At 47.6% G+C, this 18304-nt stretch overlaps 1 protein-coding gene across 1 annotated transcript in view; it reads right to left on the bottom strand.

The window, feature by feature from the left end:
• The window catches only part of stat1a (signal transducer and activator of transcription 1a), a 22101-nt gene extending 4955 nt beyond the window's left edge, over positions 1-17146 (bottom strand). The window contains exons 1-20 of the mRNA XM_084453398.1: positions 17053-17146; positions 16212-16339; positions 15878-16022; positions 14632-14727; positions 14389-14475; positions 14170-14248; positions 13933-14024; positions 13652-13803; positions 13256-13414; positions 11262-11354; positions 10929-10988; positions 10809-10829; positions 10623-10713; positions 10328-10369; positions 9659-9742; positions 9465-9563; positions 9076-9211; positions 8017-8072; positions 7830-7921; positions 6469-6608 (exon numbers count right to left, since the gene is read on the bottom strand). Coding sequence (XP_084309524.1) covers positions 6469-6608; positions 7830-7921; positions 8017-8072; positions 9076-9211; positions 9465-9563; positions 9659-9742; positions 10328-10369; positions 10623-10713; positions 10809-10829; positions 10929-10988; positions 11262-11354; positions 13256-13414; positions 13652-13803; positions 13933-14024; positions 14170-14248; positions 14389-14475; positions 14632-14727; positions 15878-16022; positions 16212-16339 — 1852 coding nt within the window. The 5' untranslated portion in view covers positions 17053-17146. The remainder of the gene's footprint in view (positions 1-6468; positions 6609-7829; positions 7922-8016; positions 8073-9075; positions 9212-9464; positions 9564-9658; positions 9743-10327; positions 10370-10622; positions 10714-10808; positions 10830-10928; positions 10989-11261; positions 11355-13255; positions 13415-13651; positions 13804-13932; positions 14025-14169; positions 14249-14388; positions 14476-14631; positions 14728-15877; positions 16023-16211; positions 16340-17052) is intronic.
• Between the last annotated feature and the right edge of the window lie 1158 nt (positions 17147-18304).

The following is an 18304-nucleotide window of genomic DNA, read 5'->3' as shown; positions in this document are numbered from 1 at the left end:
GATCCAGACAGAGGGTATGCAGAAGCCCAAAGGCTCCTGAAAAAACACTTTGGAGATGAATATAGGATTGCCTGTGCTTTCATCGAAAAGGCTCTCAGTTGGCCGTCCATCAAGCCAGAAGATTCCGAGGCACTACAAGCCTTTGCAATTTTCCTCACTGGATGCTGTAACACTATGGATAATGTGCAGCATATGGAGGAGATGAACAACCCATCAAATATGAGGGCTGTGGTCGCAAAGTTACCATATAAGTTGAAAGAGAGATGGAGTGGTGGCTTATGAACACCAGGATAAGAATAACAGAAGGGCTAAATTTGCAGACCTGGTTACTTTCATTGACCGCCAGGCTAAAATAGCATCAGATCCTATGTTTGGAAGCTTAAGGGAAGCCACTACCACAGTGAGGTTTGGTCCAGGACCCTTGAGCAAATCAGGTGCAGTAAAAGAGAAGAAAGGTGGTTTTGGGTTTGTCACTAGCGCCACACCAGTTCAGAAGACTCTGAAAGGTAATCCCGCTACTGTGGTACGGAAGCAGTGTCCCTTCTGTCAAGGAGAACATAGTCTAGGCAACTGCACAGAACTGGGTAAAAGGCCACATCAAGAGAAGCTGGACTTTCTGAAGAACAAGGGAGTCTGCTTTGGTTGTCTGATCCCTGGACATATGAGCAAAGGATGTGGTAATAGGCTTGTCTGTACAGTGTGTTCGTTCAAGCATCCTACCTTACTGCACATTTACAAGGATGCAGGTCAAAAGGAGATGAGCACTGGTGCGGTGAATAGTGCATGTGTTCACCTAAATGGAGAAGAAGAAGTTGGGAGTCATACTGGGGCCGGTGTTACTGATTGCATCTTGGCTATCATACCTGTTAGGGTGAAAATGAAAAAGGGTAATAGAGTTGTTGAGACATACGCCTTTTTAGATCCAGGTAGTACAGCTTCATTCTGTACAGAGGCGCTGTTACAGGACCTCAAGGTCTCTGGAAGAAGAACAAGCATACTTCTTAAGACCATGAACAAACAGGAAGTGGTGAGAACCTTTGCCGTCTCTGGTCTGGAAATAGGCAGCATGGATAACAATAGTTTTTTGGACCTTCCCGTTGTTTTCACACAGAAGTGTATCCCAGTGGCTAAGGGAAACATTCCTACCCAGGCTGATGTGGACAGATGGCCATATTTGAAGCAAGTGCGTCTCAAGCACATAGACGCTGAAGTTGGATTATTGATTGGCACCAATGTGCCTCAGGCTATGGAGCCATGGACAATCATAAACAGCCGTGGCAACGGTCCTTATGCTGTCGAAACGAGGTTAGGCTGGATTGTGAATGGGCCTTTAACAAGAGGAAATGTCTCCACCTACGGGCAGTCACAAGTAATGACACACAGGATTTCTGTTGAAAGACTGGAAGGGCTGCTACAGCAGCAGGCCAAATATGATTTCCCAGAGCGCCACTTTGAGGGACAACTTGAAATGTCAAGAGAAGACCAACTCTTCATGGAACGTCTCTCTCAGTCGGCTAAGTTAGTGGATAACCACTACAGCATATGCTTACCGCTGAGGGATAAAGATGATGAGTTTCCCAATAACCGCTGCATCGCAGAACAGCGTGCCTGCAACCTGAAAAGAAAACTCACCAAGAACGCACAGTTCCGTGAAGACTACACTAAGTTCATGGCAAACATCCTAGACAACGGTTTTGCAGTGAAAGTGTCAAGGGAACCCCAGAAAGAGAGCACTAAAAGAGCGTGGTATCTCCCACACCACGGGGTGTACCACCCCAAAAAACACAAGCTGAGGGTGGTATTTGACTGCGGAGCCACCTATCTAGGGACATCACTCAATGCTAAGCTTCTTTAAGGCCCAGATCTGACAGCTAATCTAATTGGTGTTTTGTCCAGATTTCGCCAAGAACCTGTTGCTTTTATGACAGACATTGAAGCCATGTTCCACCAGGTGAAGGTCCCAGAACAGGATACTGACCTTCTCAGGTTTCTCTGGTGGCCGGACGGAGATCTGGAAATGGAGCTGGAGGAATACAAGATGGTGGTGCATATCTTCGGAGCTACTTCTTCCCCAAGCTGTGCAAATTTCGCTTTGAAAAAATGTGCGACGGACCACACAGACAGTTTTTCATCTGAAGCAGTGAACACAGTTCTGAGGAACTTCTACGTGGATGACTGTTTAAAGTCAGTGGCCAGTGAAGAGGAAGCCTTGCCACTCACACAGGAGCTCAAGGCCTTGTGTGCAAAAGGAGGCTTTAGGCTGAATAAATGGACGAGCAACAGCCAAACCGTTATTGCCTCTATCCCAGAGGAGGAGAGAGCAAAGGAAATAAAGGATCTGGACTTAGATCAAGACACACCACCAGTAGAAAGAGCCCTCGGAGTACAGTGGTGTGTTAAATCTGACACACTGAAGTTTAAAATTTCAATTCAGGACAGACCACTCACAAGAAGAGGCCTTCTTTCAATGGTTAGCTCCATTTACGATCCGCTTGGTATTCTTGCACCCCTTATCCTCCCGGCAAAGCAGCTATTGCGGGAGCTGTGCAGGTTGAAGCTTGGATGGGACGAGAGCATCCCTGAAGTTCTGGCAGTAAAGTGGGAGAACTGGTTAATGGATTTGAACCAGCTGACAGACTATGAGGTTAAGCGATGCATCAAACCCACTGACTTTAAGGAACCTGTGTCAGCTCAACTCCATCACTTTGCTGACGCCAGCGAGAATGGCTATGGCACGGTCACCTACCTGTCATTGAGGAGAGAGAATCAGGCCCACTGTGCTTTCATCATGGGTAAGGCTCGTGTCGCTCCGCTAAAGCCAATCACCATACCGCGTATGGAGCTCACAGCTGCCACAGTGGCTGTACGTGTGGACAGGATGATGAGAGCAGAGTTAGAGCTACAACTAAAGCCATCCGTGTTTTGGACTGACAGCACGTCAGTGTTGAAATATGTTAGAAATGAAACGGCAAGGTTTCACACATTCGTTGCAAACAGAGTCGCCGTCATCAGGGATCATTCAGATGTGTCCCAGTGGAAATATGTGAACACTAGCTTGAATCCTGCTGACTTCGCCTCCAGAGGTGTTTCAGCTAAGGTGTTTGTGAAAAGGGACTTTAACTGGATTTCAGGACCGGGCTTCATAACACAGCCAGAGTCAGAATGGCCTTGTATTCCAGATGAGCCTCTAGGCGTGAATGATCCAGAGGTGAAGAGGGACACACTGGTTAATGCTATATCTGTGGAGGAGAACGTCGATGCTGTCAGCAAGCTCATCTCCCATTTCTCAGACTGGCACCGCCTCAGAAGAGCAGTTGCTTGGGTGCTAAAGGTTAAAGGTGCACTGAAACGATTGTGCAAGGAAAGGAAAGGTCTACAATCAGGACAAAAGCATGAAGAGGAAAACAAGAGGCTGAGGAGCAGCAAAAGAAGAGCACTGATCAAAAGAACTCTTACTGCTGATGATCTTTTGGATGCAGAATTACAGATTATCAGTTTCTGTCAGTGGAGAATGTTTCCAGATGAGATGGTCAACCTGAAGAAAGGCCCACCTGTCAGAAGGAGCAGCCATCTTCTCAGGCTATGTCCAGTGCTCCAGGATAGTGTGATGCGGGTAGGTGGCAGATTGAACAGATCAGCTATGCCGGTGCTGTCGAAGCACCCAGCTATTCTGCCCAACAACCACCATGTGGCACAGCTTCTTATTCGGCATGTCCACGAGAACGTTGGTCATAGCGGAAGAAATCACACACTCTCTCGTCTCAGACAGAGATATTGGATTCTTAAAGCAAATGCAGCTGTCAGAAAAGAAATCTCCAAATGCGTCAGCTGCAGGAAGTTGAGTGGGCCCAGAGGCGAGCAGCACATGATCTACCCGAGGAAAGACTGATTCCAGACGAGCCACCCTTCACTAACGTGGGTGTCGACTACTTCGGCCCGTTTGAAATCAGGCGTGGCAGAGTAACCGTCAAGCGGTATGGAGTAATTTTTACGTGAATGAACATAAGGGCCGTTCACATAGAGGTGGCACATTCCTTGGATACCAACTCCTGCATAAACGCCATCAGAAGGTTTGTAGCCAGGAGAGGGCAAGTGAAGATTATCCGCTCAGACAACGGTACCAACTTTGTGAGAGCAGAACGTGAGTTACGGGAAGCGGTTGAAGGCTTGGATGATGAGAAGATCCAGGGAACTCTTCTCAAAAGGGGTGTCACATGGATCTTTAACCCTCCCACTGGATCTCACCATGGAGGTATTTGGGAGAGACAGATAAGGACAATCAGGCGGGTTCTTGGTGCCTTAATGAACCAACAGACACTGGATGAAGAAGGGCTTCAGACGCTGCTCTGTGAGGTGGAGTCAATCATCAACGACAGGCCAATCACTACAGCGTCAGATGACCCTAATGATTTAGAGCCTCTCACACCAAATCATCTTCTTCTATTGAGCACCAATCCTTCTATTCCTCCGGGAGTGTTCAAGCCTGAGGACTGTTACTCTAGGAGGAGATGGCGACAAATACAGTACATGGCCAATTTGTTCTGGAAAAGATGGACCAAGGAGTATCTTCCAGACCTACAAAAGCGACAGAAATGGACGAAGAAGAGGAGAAACTTTGCCCCAGGGGACATAGTTCTCATCATTGATGACTCAGCTCCACGTAGTTCGTGGGTAATGGGACGAGTCACAGAAAGCAGGCCAGACTCCAAAGGGTTCGTTAGGCAAGTGCAGGTTAGAACGCAGTCCAACACCCTTTGCAGGCCCATTACCAAACTATGTCTGCTGCTGGAAGCCCCTGCATAGCAGACCATGCCCCTTGTTTTGTTTTTTCACACACATGCACACTTCACTTTACTGACCGTTCCGTGGAACACAAACTGACTGTGGAATACCCTCTTTGGGAATGGACTGGAAGTGGACTATTACGCTTTGGCCCCCTATGTTGTTTGTAAATTATAATTGTTTTTGTTTGGTTCTTACAAGAACAATTAGGGGCCGGAATGTTGGAGCCAAACGTTCTCCTACTTTAGTTTAAGGTTAAGGGCTTATGTGCCAAGTGTTTATTTTTGAATATTGAATGTGTATATGGTCTAAATAAGAATAAGAATATGAAAGTGTGTAGCCTATTGCATGCCCTTCTTGTTTTGTTGATTAAGGGGTTAACATGCCGAGTCAATTAGGAATGTCAATTGGACACGCCCCTTTTTTGTTTGGCTTTCCCCGTTTCATTGTTAAAATGTTTGGGGGGTAGGAAGCACAGGGAACTCAGGTATGGCGGTATCATACAGTTTTTGACCGCTAAGATCATTGTGGTTCCTACACGGCCTTGTTATTTTGGTTTAGTCTACGGACAGAAGTTTGATCTATGATTTGTTTGCAACGAGCCTCAAAGTATGGATCTCGCGCTAAAATAAACTTTGTTATTCTGACATTCATCGAAACGTTGTGGATTACTTGGTTGGAGTACAAGCGCGTCAAGCTCAGGCGCCGTCACATATCTGAGTCTGTAGTAGTAGTAGTAGTAGTAGTGGTAGTGGTAGTAGTAGTAGTAGTAGTAGTGGTAGTAGTGGTAGTAGTAGTAGTAGTAGTAGTAGTAGTAGTGGTAGTAGTGGTAGTAGTAGTAGTAATAGTAGTAGTAGTAGTGGTAGTAGTAGTAGTAGTAGTAGTATTAGTAGTAGTAGTAGTAGTGGTAGTATTAGTAGTAGTAGTAGTAGTAGTAGTCGTGGTAGTCGTAGTAGTCGTAGTGGTAGTAGTAGTAGTAGTAGTAGTAGTAGTAGTAGTAATAGTCGTAGTAGTAATAGTCGTAGTAGTAGTAGTAGTAGTAGTTGTAGTAGTAATAGTCGTAGTAGTCGTAGTGGTAGTAGTAGTAGTAGTGGTAGTATTAGTAGTAGTAGTAGTAGTAGTGGTAGTAGTAGTAGTAGTGGTAGTATTAGTAGTAGTAGTAGTAGTAGTAGTAGTAGTGGTAGTAGTAGTAGTGGTAGTAGTAGTAGTAGTAGTAGTAGTAGTAGTAGTAGTAGTAGTGGTAGTAGTAGTAGTAGTAGTGGTAGTATTAGTAGTAGTAGTAGTAGTAGTAGTAGTAGTAGTGGTAGTAGTAGTAGTGGTAGTAGTAGTAGTAGTAGTAGTAGTAGTGGTAGTAGTAGTAGTAGTAGTAGTGGTAGTAGTAGTAGTAGTAGTAGTAGTAGTAGTAATAGTCGTAGTAGTAATAGTAGTAGTAGTAGTAGTAGTAGTAATAGTCGTAGTAGTAATAGTCGTAGTAGTAATAGTCGTAGTAGTAGTAGTCGTAGTAGTAGTAGTCGTCGTAGTAGTAGTTGTGTACGGTCGTAGTAGTAGTAGTAGTAGTGGTAGTAGTAGTAGTAGTAGTCGTAGTAGTAGTAGTCGTAGTAGTAGTAGTAGTCGTAGTAGTAATAGTCGTAGTAGTAGTCGTAGTAGTCGTGGTAGTTGTTGTGTACGGTCGTAGTACTGTAGTACCGTGGACGTCGTGCTCCACCCAGGTGAAGGTGATGGCTCCCTCACGGCTGCTCTCGCTGAAGCGCAGCAGGAACGTCCCGGGACATTTCCCAATTAGCATCGCCTTCTCCCGCTCCTTACTCACAAACCCCATGATACAGCTGGCCAATAGGAGGAGGAGAAAGAACAAAACATGATACAGCTAGCCAATAGAAGGAGGAGGGAGGGTATGAGGGAGAAAAGAAGAGACAAGAAACCAGGTGGATTAAAGGAGAATGCTCGTTTTTGACAACCTGGACTTTATTTACGGCATATTATAAGACGTTTCACTCACCGAGATAACTTTGGTGTAATTCGGAGGCATGTAGAAGAAATTTTAAATCCAGCGCGAGCCAGTATATCCATGTAATGGCGGCGGACTGGGGCACTTAGAATGCAGCTTCTAAAAAATCTATTTTCTGCCGCGAAACGGTTGTTTTCATCAATCTGTTTTTATGAATCGCTAGTTGTGCTTACATAGAGCGAGGGCTTATTGTGGTTTTCACATGCCTCTGTAATATGATCTTTAGAAACGTCTGTGCGCATGCGTGCTGGAGCAAGTGGGGAAGCTATTTCGTTTCTAAAGACGTTTTGACCTGAATCATTGTATATGATCATAAGTAACCTTAAAACAGGGCTAAACATGCATTTTCCCTTTACTACTTCTTTAACAATATATGATTGTGATCTTATATCAAATCCTATCATTTTTTTCTTCCTGTACAACAAAATCTCTTAAGCGCTTCCGTCAGCAATGCAAGAGCAAGATCAACCACTAATCTCACGACATCAATCAATGCTATCCATCTATTAAATCTGTCTACAGCTGTTATAAGCCGCCAACTTCAGTCTCCAGTCAAATTCCTTGAAATGTTATGTCCCGCCCCTATAGCTTGTTTGAGTCGGAAATATGTCAAAATACGCAAGTTAGACGATTTCAAATGTCAGTTTCAGCTGGAAAGCCCTCAAATTGTCTGAGACCTGGAGCCCCCCCCCCTGCGATCATTGGTGCCCCGGGGGGCCCGGACCCCAGGTTGGGAAACCCTGCTGTAGATGTTATGATCCTGTAGACGTTATTATCCTGTAGACGTTATGACCCTGTACATGTTATGACCCTGTACATGTTATGATCCTGTAGATGTTATGACCCTGTACATGTTATGATCCTGTAGATGTTATGACCCTGTACATGTTATGATCCTGTAGATGTTAAGATACTGTAGATGTTATTATCCTGTAGACGTTATTATCCTGTAGACGTTATGATCCTGTAGATGTTATGACCCTGTAGATGTTATGACCCTGTAGATGTTATGAACCTATAGATTTAGGGTTAGACCTACCCGTCGTTCCACAGACACAGCAGGTGTCTCTTAATGAGGTCCAGGATTCCTTCGATCCACAGCCAGAAGGGGAAGTTCTTCTCGGTCACGTTCTGCTCCGGGACACAAACGGCAAACGTTTACTGGTGAGCGTGTTCTCCAGACCTCGTACCGCACGGCATGCTGGGACATTGTCATCAGGACCCACCTTACAGAACTTGGTCCATGGGATGAGACCTTCTGGGTTCCGAGCAGCCTTGGGTCCTGTTGAAACATAGAAAAATATATCTCCCCAGTATTTAGACTCTGAACAGAAAAGAACAATACTAACTAACCGGCGCGATGAGGCAAGCGAGCAACTCTTTAAGGGATGCACCCAAATGACCAGGTACAAGGTGATCTAGGTGAATCAGGCAGGTTAGCTAATGTTACCTACTCTACACTACATCAAACAACCTGTAAGATCTGTCCAACTGTTAGAATTCAAAGCCTCCAATCATGTGTATGAGTTGGCAGCTCTGCGTTGTGACTGGTGCAGTCAAAGTAGCCCTTACATCGGGGGCTAGCCACTAGCTTACTGCCACACCGTTGGTCTCGTCACATATTCAGTAAAAAAATTATTTTCATTCATTCAGAAATGTTGGTGCATTCCTAAACTCGATGTGAATGAACATCACTCTTGACCGTTGCTGTTGAGTCCCACAATTTGGAACTGGAATGTACCCCTCACCCCTTCACACTCAACTAGGAGCTCATCTGAATGTACCCCTCACCCTTTCACACTCAACTAGGAGCTCATCTGAATGTACCCCTCACCCCTTCACACTCAACTAGGAGCTCATCTGAATGTACCCCTCACCCCTTCACACTCAACTAGGAGCTCATCTGAATGTACCCCTCACCCCTTCACACTCAACTAGGAGCTCATCTGAATGTACCCCTCACCCCTTCACACTCAACTAGGAGCTCATCTGAATGTACCCCTCACCCCTTCACACTCAACTAGGAGCTCATCTGAATGTACCCCTCACCCTTTCACTCAACTAGGAGCTCATCTGAATGTACCCCTCACCCTTTCACACTCAACTAGGAGCTCATCTGAATGTACCCCTCACCCTTTCACTCACCCAGGAGCTTGTCTGAATGTACCACTCACCCAGCAGCTTGTCTGAATGTACCCCTCACCCTTTCACTCACCCAGCAGCTTGTCTGAATGTACCCCTCACCCAGGAGCTTGTCTGAATGTACCCCTCACCCTTTCACTCACCCAGCAGCTTGTCTGCCAGCATGCCCAGCTGCTCCTCGTTGAGTCCTCGCTTGGTGACGGAGGAGAACTGCCAGCTCAGCACCTTGGCCAGCTGGCTCCAGGTGGCTGCAGGGGGGCTCAGGAAGAACTTCAGGTTCTGGACCACACAGGAAGGGGGTGTGGCCACAGTGTGCATGTCCATTCTGTGTCAGACTTCATGTTTTTTAATTTTATTTAACGTTATATTTAATCAGGGAAGTCCTGTTGAGACCCTCTCTTTTTCAAAGGAGTTCTTGCCAAGCCAGGGCTGTGTTTGTTTGTTTGTTTGTTTGTGTGTGCATGTGTGTGTGTGTGTGTGCGTGTGTGTGCGTGTGTGTGTGCGTGTGTGTGTGTGTGCTTGCTGGGCCTACCTTGGGCTCGCTGGTCAGCATGTTGTACCACAGGATGGAGGCCCAGCCGCAGGGCAGCTGGCTGACGTTGGAGATGACCACGATAGGCAGGGAGATGGTCTGGTAGAGCACAGGTCAACAGGCCTGTCACAGGCTGGTCACACCTCAGTATGGATCTGGCGTACAACAGACTACTATACCCAAGATGCACTTGCCTCTAGTTTCATCTCCAGACCTGCTTGACTGAGCTCAGACTCAAAGCAGATGGAGTGCAGTTCCTCTGTCACGATAAGAGGGCCCTGAAAATACACAAACCAGTACTGTAATAACAAATCAGTACTGTAATAACAAATCAGTACTGTAATAACACAAATCAGTACTGTAATAACAAACCAGTACTGTAATAACAAATCAGTACTGTAATAACACAAATCAGTACTGTAATAACAAACCAGTACTGTAATAACAAATCAGTACTGTAATAACACAAATCAGTACTGTAATAACAAACCAGTACTGTAATAACAAATCAGTACTGTAATAACACAAATCAACACTGTAATGACACAAATCAGTACTGTAAATACACAAATCTATAATGTAATAACAAATCTATAATGTAATAACACACAAATCTATAATGTAATAACAAATCTATAATGTAATAACACACAAATCTATAATGTAATAACAAATCAGTACTGTAATAGCACAAATCAGTACTATAATAACAAATCAGTACTGTAATAACAAATCAGTAATGTAATAACCTGTTCATAACAGCACGGTCATCCATAAATCAATATTGTAATAATCGTTTAATAACAGCACTATCACCTATAAATCAGTTATCACCAAAAGGTCTGTTTATAAAAGTCTCTTACCTCGTTCGTTCTGTTGCCAGCTACTTTCTGTTCCCTCAGTTGCTGTGGACATCAGAGAGATCAGTGGACACGGCCCACATGGGCATTTATTTCACCATGCATTCATGTCCAGTGTGTTTCCTGTGTGTTTCCTGGGTGTTTCCTGTGTGTTTCCTGTGTGTTTCCTGGGTGTTTCCTGTGTGTTTCCTGTGTGTTTCCTGGGTGTTTCCTGTGCGTTTCCTGTGTGTTTCCTGGGGGTTTCCTGTGCGTTTCCTGTGCGTTTCCTGGGTGTTTCCTGTGCGTTTCCTGTACTTACCAAATGGCGAAACTCTGCAGCCAAGCTCCCGTTGGACTCCTCCATATTCATGACTTTATAATTTGTTCCCAAAATGTTGAATTTGCGAACGCTGAGATTGAGATGATTTGTAATGAATAACTGTGAGATCACATACTGTATAAATACTGTCACTCAATAGCATGTACACACTGATTTGAAACGTACCCTTTCTTGTCGGTAACGTCCCTGAGGTAAAAGAAAACAATGGATTCAGGTTTAGAAGGCGTTACATGGATGTGTTTCAACACGACTCAGTATCACGCTGCCGACGTCACTTCCACTTACTTATCAAACAAAGCTTTGACTTTGAGCTGGTAGTTGAATTCCTGCAGCTTCACCAGAAATCTAGTGAACAGGGAAGACAAGGCAGAGATGACTTGAGTAAGACCAGAGTAAGACCAGAGTAAGACCAGAGTAAGACCAGAGTAAGACCAGACCAGAGTAAGACCAGAGTAAGACCAGAGTAAGACCAGAGTAAGACCAGACTTGAGTAAGACCAGAGTAAGACCAGACCAGAGTAAGACCAGAGCTGCGCTGGGAGAGCCGGGTAACCAGAGCTACTCCACCGTACGTCTGCTGTAGCCGGGCTGCAGTAGGGCGGCCATTTTGTGTGCTCACCTGAGCTTGACGGTGAACTGCACTCCTGTTTTCAGCACCAGGGGCCTCTGTGGATGAGTGGGCATGCAGGGCTGACGCTCCACCATCAAAGAGCTGGAACACACACACACACACACACACACACACACACACACACAAACACACACACAGAAACCATCGGAAACACATTAACTGCTACTGCACCATAGAAGTCTTAACAAGCTCAACATAACAGAACATACAGGCTACTTCCTCGTCATCCTCCCTCCTCTGATTGGTCCAGCAGCCCCAGATGTGAGGGAGAAATCCTCCTCTGCTCTGTGAACAGGAAGGACAACAATCCCACACACCAAGAACATGTCTCTCCCTGCTGCACGTCTCTCCCTGCTGCACGTCTCTCCCTCTCCCTGCTGCATGTCTCTCCCTGCTGCACGTCTCTCCCTGCTGCACATCTCTCCCTGCTGCATGTCTCTCCCTGCTGCACGTCTCTCCCTGCTGCACATCTCTCCCTGCTGCATGTCTCTCCCTGCTGCATGTCTCTCCCTGCTGCATGTCTCTCCCTGCTGCATGTCTCTCCCTGCTGCATGTCTCTCCCTGCTGCACGTCTCTCCCTGCTGCATGTCTCTCCCTGCTGCATGTCTCTATCTGCTGCATGTCTCTCCCTGCTGCACGTCTCTCCCTGCTGCATGTCTCTCCCTGCTGCATGTCTCTCCCTGCTGCACGTCTCTCCCTGCTGCATGTCTCTCCCTGCTGCACGTCTCTCCCTGCTGCATGTCTCTCCCTGCTGCACGTCTCTCCCTGCTGCATGTCTCTCCCTGCTGCATGTCTCTCCCTGCTGCATGTCTCTCCCTGCTGCACGTCTCTCCCTGCTGCATGTCTCTCCCTGCTGCATGTCTCTCCCTGCTGCATGTCTCTCCCTGCTGCATGTCTCTCCCTGCTGCACGTCTCTCCCTGCTGCATGTCTCTCCCTGCTGCATGTCTCTCCCTGCTGCATGTCTCTCCCTGCTGCACGTCTCTCCCTGCTGCACGTCTCTCCCTGCTTCCGACCCACAGAACACGTCTCTCTGTTCTGCCAACCTTCATCTTCCCACTTCCCCGTCACTCTGGGCTCGGTCTTCATGTGAGGTCAGAACAGAAGCGTGAGAACAAGACTCTCTATGTGCAAACTGAACGTCCCCTGGGCAGTCTGTCCCTGGAAGAGTCTATGAGCATACCTGGGCAGTGTGTCTATGGAAGAGTCTATGTGCATACCTGGGCAGTCTGTCCCTGGAAGAGTCTATGTGCATACCTGGGCAGTCTGTCCCTGGAAGAGTCTATGTGCATACCTGGGCAGTCTGAAGAGTCTATGTGCATACCTGGGCAGTCTGTCCCTGGAAGAGTCTATGTGCATACCTGGGCAGTCTGTCCCTGGAAGAGTCTATGTGCATACCTGGGCAGTGTGTCTATGTGCATACCTGGGCAGTCTGTCCCTGGAAGAGTCTATGTGCATACCTGGGCAGTCTGTCCCTGGAAGAGTCTATGTGCATACCTGGGCAGTCTGTCCCTGGAAGAGTCTATGTGCATACCTGGCCAGTCTGTCCATGGAAGAGTCTATGAGCATACCTGGGCAGTCTGTCCCTGGAAGAGTCTTTGTGCATACCTGGGCAGTCTGTCTCTGGAAGAGTCTATGTGCATACCTGGGCAGTGTGTCTATGGAAGAGTCTATGAGCATACCTGGGCAGTCTGTCCCTGGAAGAGTCTATGTGCATACCTGGGCAGTGTGTCTATGGAAGAGTCTATGAGCATACCTGGGCAGTGTGTCCCTGGAAGAGTCTATGTGCATACCTGGGCAGTCTGTCCCTGGAAGAGTCTATGTGCATACCTGGGCAGTCTGTCTATGTGCATACCTGGGCAGTGTGTTTATGGAATAATTTTCCTTCAGGCATAAACAAAGTGCTTGAACTTGTCTGAACGGTGTGCTGCTTCTCTGAGGTGAGACCAGCCAGGGTGAATGAAGGTGAGTAAATGAGTCTCACTGCTCTATGAGGCTCCTGAAGAGCGCGAGGGTGCGGTTCTCCAGGAAGGCCTTCTGCTGGGTGATGGGGTCGTTGTCGTACGTGAACTTCTGCTCCAGCTCCTGCAGCTTCTTCAGCTGCTGCCTCACCTGCTGCAGGCTCTCCGCTACGGCTGTGAACCTGGGGGGGGGGGGGGGGGAGACAAGGAGGGGGACAAGCTTAGGAGGTTTCTTTTTGGGAGACTATGAGAGGGAGGAGAGAGAGGAGAGGAGAGGGAGGAGAGAGAGGAGAGGAGAGGGAGGAGAGGAGAGGGAGGAGAGGGTGGAGATGGAGGAGAGGGAGGAGAGAGAGGAGATGGAGGAGAGGGAGGGGAGGTGGGTGTTCTGAGAGGCAGTGAGGGGAGGTTGGGGGTCTCACCAGCTCTGCAGCTGGTCCAGGCAGGCGTTGGGCGGCCCGCCGATGCAGGCGATCTGCTGCCGACCTTTCCACTCCGGGAGCTCCTCCGAGATCAGGTCCGCCAGGACGGCCTCCGCGATGTTCAGCACCTCAGCCAGCTGGCTCACCACGTCCTGGGAGAGAGAGACCCGCCCACCAGCTCAGAATCATCCACACTTCACCATGAACAGCTGGTTAGTCGGTCATCCTCCTCAGAGACCTTCTCTCTCCGTCATCACCGGGTCTGAAACGAGCCCTCTTACCGCTCTCCTGTATTTCAGCTCGAAAACCATTTTCCCTACGAGCATCTTCTCCTGCTCCAGCTCCTTGGCTGTCGTCCCGTTCACCTCATGTTCTGAGGACCGATAGAACAAACACTGAATTGAAAATCAGTTTTAAGTGTAGATATACAGTGATACTGAGTTTGAGTTGACAAGATTCACACCAAAATCCATATTCCATTCCCACTGTAAGTCATGAACAAAGAGCGAAGGCCTCACCTCTGTTTCTGAGCGTGTTGAGCTTGAAGTCGTGCTCATCCTGAAGGTCCTCAAGCGATTTGATCTGCTGATCAGACTCCTGTGGAGAAAAGGGACAGAGTGTGACCTGCTGACGTCCCTGGAACAGGATGGGTGGTCGACTGATGAGACATGACCGATCTCGGACGTCTGACTAGAGGAGGGTTGGCCACACGCCTCCATGTGGAGATGATGACCCACCTGCACCTTGTTCTTCATCTCCTGGACTTTGTTGTCCAGCTTTAGTTTCTCCACGACCATGTTAGACGCTGTGCTTTCCTGGTTAGTCTGGAAATACTGATGTTGTTAGTGACCTCTGCCCAACTAACTCACAGTCAAATAGATTCATATATAGACATAATTGAGACATTGTGAGAAATAAACTTCAGCTAGTTATTACAGGGTATTTATTGAACATGTCAGAGAGCTTTGAGCAGGCAGCACCTCTATGCTCTTGGCGTTCTCCAGGATCTTCAGCTCCTCTTTCAGGTTTCTGGATATAATCATGGCCATGTGAACAGGGTCCTCCTGGAACCGGTCCTGATGAGAACAGCGTAACACAACAGATCAACGCTTTGCTGCCTTCGCCAACGTCTCAACAGGCTGAACATAGCGCAGTGGATTGTGGGTGAGCGGCGGTGTGTCTATTCAGGCTGGACTACCTGCTCCCACTGGATGGTTAGAAAATGAGTGAGCGCCAACCAGGCTCTGACCTGAGAGGCGTCTAGCGCTCTACCTGGAGGTTTCGTTTGACCTGAGGGGGTCTAGCGCTCTAGCGCTCTACCTGGAGGTGTCGTTTGTTCTGAGGGGCGTCTAGCGCTCTAGCGCTCTACCTGGAGGTGTCGTTTGACCTGAGGGGCGTCTAGCGCTCTACCTGGAGGTGTCGTTTGACCTGAGGGGCGTCTAGCGCTCTACCTGGAGGTGTCGTTTGACCTGAGGGGTGTCTAGCGCTCTACCTGGAGGTGTCGTTTGTTCTGAGGGGCGTCTAGCGCTCTACCTGGAGGTTTTGTTTGTTCTGAGGGGGTCTAGCGCTCTAGCGCTCTACCTGGAGGTGTCGTTTGACCTTAGGGGCGTCTAGCGCTCTACCTGGAGGTGTCGTTTGACCTTAGGGGCGTCTAGCGCTCTACCTGGAGGTTTTGTTTGACCTGAGGGGGTCTAGCGCTCTACCTGGAGGTTTTGATTGACCTGAGGGGGTCTAGCGCTCTAGCGCTCTACCTGGAGGTTTTGTTTGACCTGAGGGGCGTCTAGCGCTCTAGCGCTCTACCTGGAGGTTTTGTTTGTTCTGAGGGGCGTCTAGCGCTCTACCTGGAGGTGTCGTTTGTTCTGAGGGGCGTCTAGCGCTCTACCTGGAGGTGTCGTTTGTTCTGAGGGGCGTCTAGCGCTCTACCTGGAGGTGTCGTTTGTTCTGAGGGGCGTCTAGCGCTCTACCTGGAGGTGTCGTTTGTTCTGAGGGGCGTCTAGCGCTCTACCTGGAGGTTTTGTTTGTTCTGAGGGGCATCTAGCGCTCTACCTGGAGGTGTCGTTTGTTCTGAGGGGCGTCTAGCGCTCTACCTGGAGGTGTCGTTTGACCTGAGGGGCGTCTAGCGCTCTAGCGCTCTACCTGGAGGTGTCGTTTGTTCTGAGGGGCGTCTAGCGCTCTAGCGCTCTACCTGGAGGTGTTGTTTGACCTGAGGGGTGTCTAGCGCTCTACCTGGAGGTTTCGTTTGATCTTGCGGATGTTGTGCTGGAGCAGGAAGTTGTTCTCCAGGGCGAAGCGGCTGTGCTGGTCGTCCAGCTGGGCCAGCAGGTCGTGGAAGCGGACGGTCGCTAGGGAGTCCTGGACCGCCACGTTGTCCCTGGGGGGGAAGGGGGGGGTGATCAGTTATTAATTCGCGTCACATAGTAATGTTACTGTCAGTGTGTTATCGCATGTGTTTACAGACATTGACATCCCTCTCTCCGTACTTTTACACTCCTATAGGATTCAATCATTGTTATACACTACTGTAATACAGACTTTATCAATACGTAATATCCCAGTTTACCAGTCAATGCTCTCAATCCACTTGCTGAGATACTGGCGGATGTCCATAGGGAAGGAGTCGTCGTACAGCTGGTCTACCTGCTCCAGGTACTTGGAGTCCAGCATCTGAAGCTCGCACCACTGGGCCATCTGGGGAGGGTTAGGGGTTAGGGTTACTCTACAGAACCAGAGCGCTTTCACATCCCTACTGGGCCATCTGGGGAGGGTTAGGGTTACTCTACAGAACCAGAGCGCTTTCACATCCCCACTGGGCCATCTGGGGAGGGTTAGGGGTTAGGGTTACTCTACAGAACTAGAGGCTTTCACATCCCCACTGGGCCATCTGGGGAGAGCAGCGCGTTACTCTACAGAACCAGAGCGCTTTCACATCCCCACTGGGCCATCTGGGGAGAGCAGGGTTACTAACCCTAACCCTAACCCCCTAACCCTAACCCTAATCCTAACCCTAACCTAGACCTGGTCCAGGTCTAACCCTAACCCAACCCCAGAACCAGAGCGCTTTCACATCACCAGCGACCAACGATCAAGCAAGATCCCGTCCTCTGCCCTGGTGTTTACTTAACCCAACCCACAGAGGTGTGGAACCTGGCTTCACTAAGTACTAATATGAACCATCATTTGCTCCCATGCACTAAACCCGATTATTCTAATTTGTACAACTCTTCACCCAGGTAGACTAATAACATCCCACTACTCACCTTGAATGAGAAGAATAAAACTGACTTTGACTTTGGAACTAACGTTGTATCAAATCAGCTGGTTCAGTTGAGTTGTTATTGCTTCCTGTAGAAGGAGGTCTGGCCAACCAGCCCAAACTGTCCCCACAAACACCAACAACTTACCTTTTAATCTGATAATAGGTTCTCAAAAGTGTTCCTGGATCAGATCCGTCATGAACAGCTCTCAGACCGGCTGGTACCTGCTCGTCTCTCAGCTGGTAGTTCAGCGTTGAAACTCTGAAACGCACGTCAGGAACGGCTGTCAGGAAACCGACCTTATCCAATCAAAACCTAGGATTTCCTAAATACACCCGCCCATTTCTCTGATAGCCAATCAAGACGAAGAGCTCTGGGACGTTCTGAGAGTTACACACCCTCCCACGATGACACACATTTTACTAAGGTACTATCCACCGAATAAAATGAAACGTAATATAATACTATTCCCTCTTGTTTCGTATATTTCAGGAAATAACTGGCTACGCGTGTAAGTTTTATAAAAATATAAAAAAAACACGAAATGATAACAGTTCAGTCGCAGCCATGTCCTTGTAGCGGAGGGTGGAGAGCTTGCCGGAACAGCCTATGTTGATCACGTGCTTTCAGAGAAGGTGAAAGCAGTACTTAAGTCTCCACAACTGGAACACATCTGTCCGTTAATCAACTAGTTTTCATGACTAGGCCTATTCACCTTATTTTATTAATAATGTTGTCTGTCAAACTCCATGAATATCATTGTGTATCATTTTTCCATTTTTATGAAATATGAATATACATAGTCTATAACTGAACATACATGCACACAGTTTATAAATCATGACATGGATGTTTATTAAAGGTTATTCCTACAGATTACTTTCCCATAATCCCCATAAATGACAAATATATTGATGAAGTTGTCCTTGATTGTGATCATGCTTATGACCTCCACTGTTAAATGATCAGGTCACCCCCACTTGTGTGACATTACTGTACATTACAGTCATTTAGCTGACGCTTTTATCCAAAGCCACTTCCAGATTTGCATTTAACATAGGAAAAGCCAATGTACTACTACTAGCCAGAACTCACAAGTGCTACTAGTGGATGAGGGATTCAAATCACATGTAGGCCTCAGAAAACCCTGTGAACCACAATTCGAACATCTGCACTCGCTAACCCTGTCTTTAGAGGGTGTCGTTGTTGTTGTCTTTAAAACAAACGTCACAGCAAGGAACTTCCAAATAAGCCTTAGTTGAAAGGGTACAGCGGTTCATGTCCTTAACACGGTCAAACAGGTCATGTTTTTCACAAGTATTTCTCCACATGCATCCGCATGTCCTTTAATGCAGAACGATTGGAATGTTTTGGAACAGAGTTCACTTTAGGATGATCA

This window comes from Borostomias antarcticus (assembly GCF_949987555.1).
Source record: "Borostomias antarcticus genome assembly, chromosome: 19".
Classification (NCBI taxonomy): domain Eukaryota; kingdom Metazoa; phylum Chordata; class Actinopteri; order Stomiiformes; family Stomiidae; genus Borostomias; species Borostomias antarcticus.
Note: the sequence above shows the minus strand (reverse complement) of the source record. Positions and strands in the feature narration are given on the sequence as shown.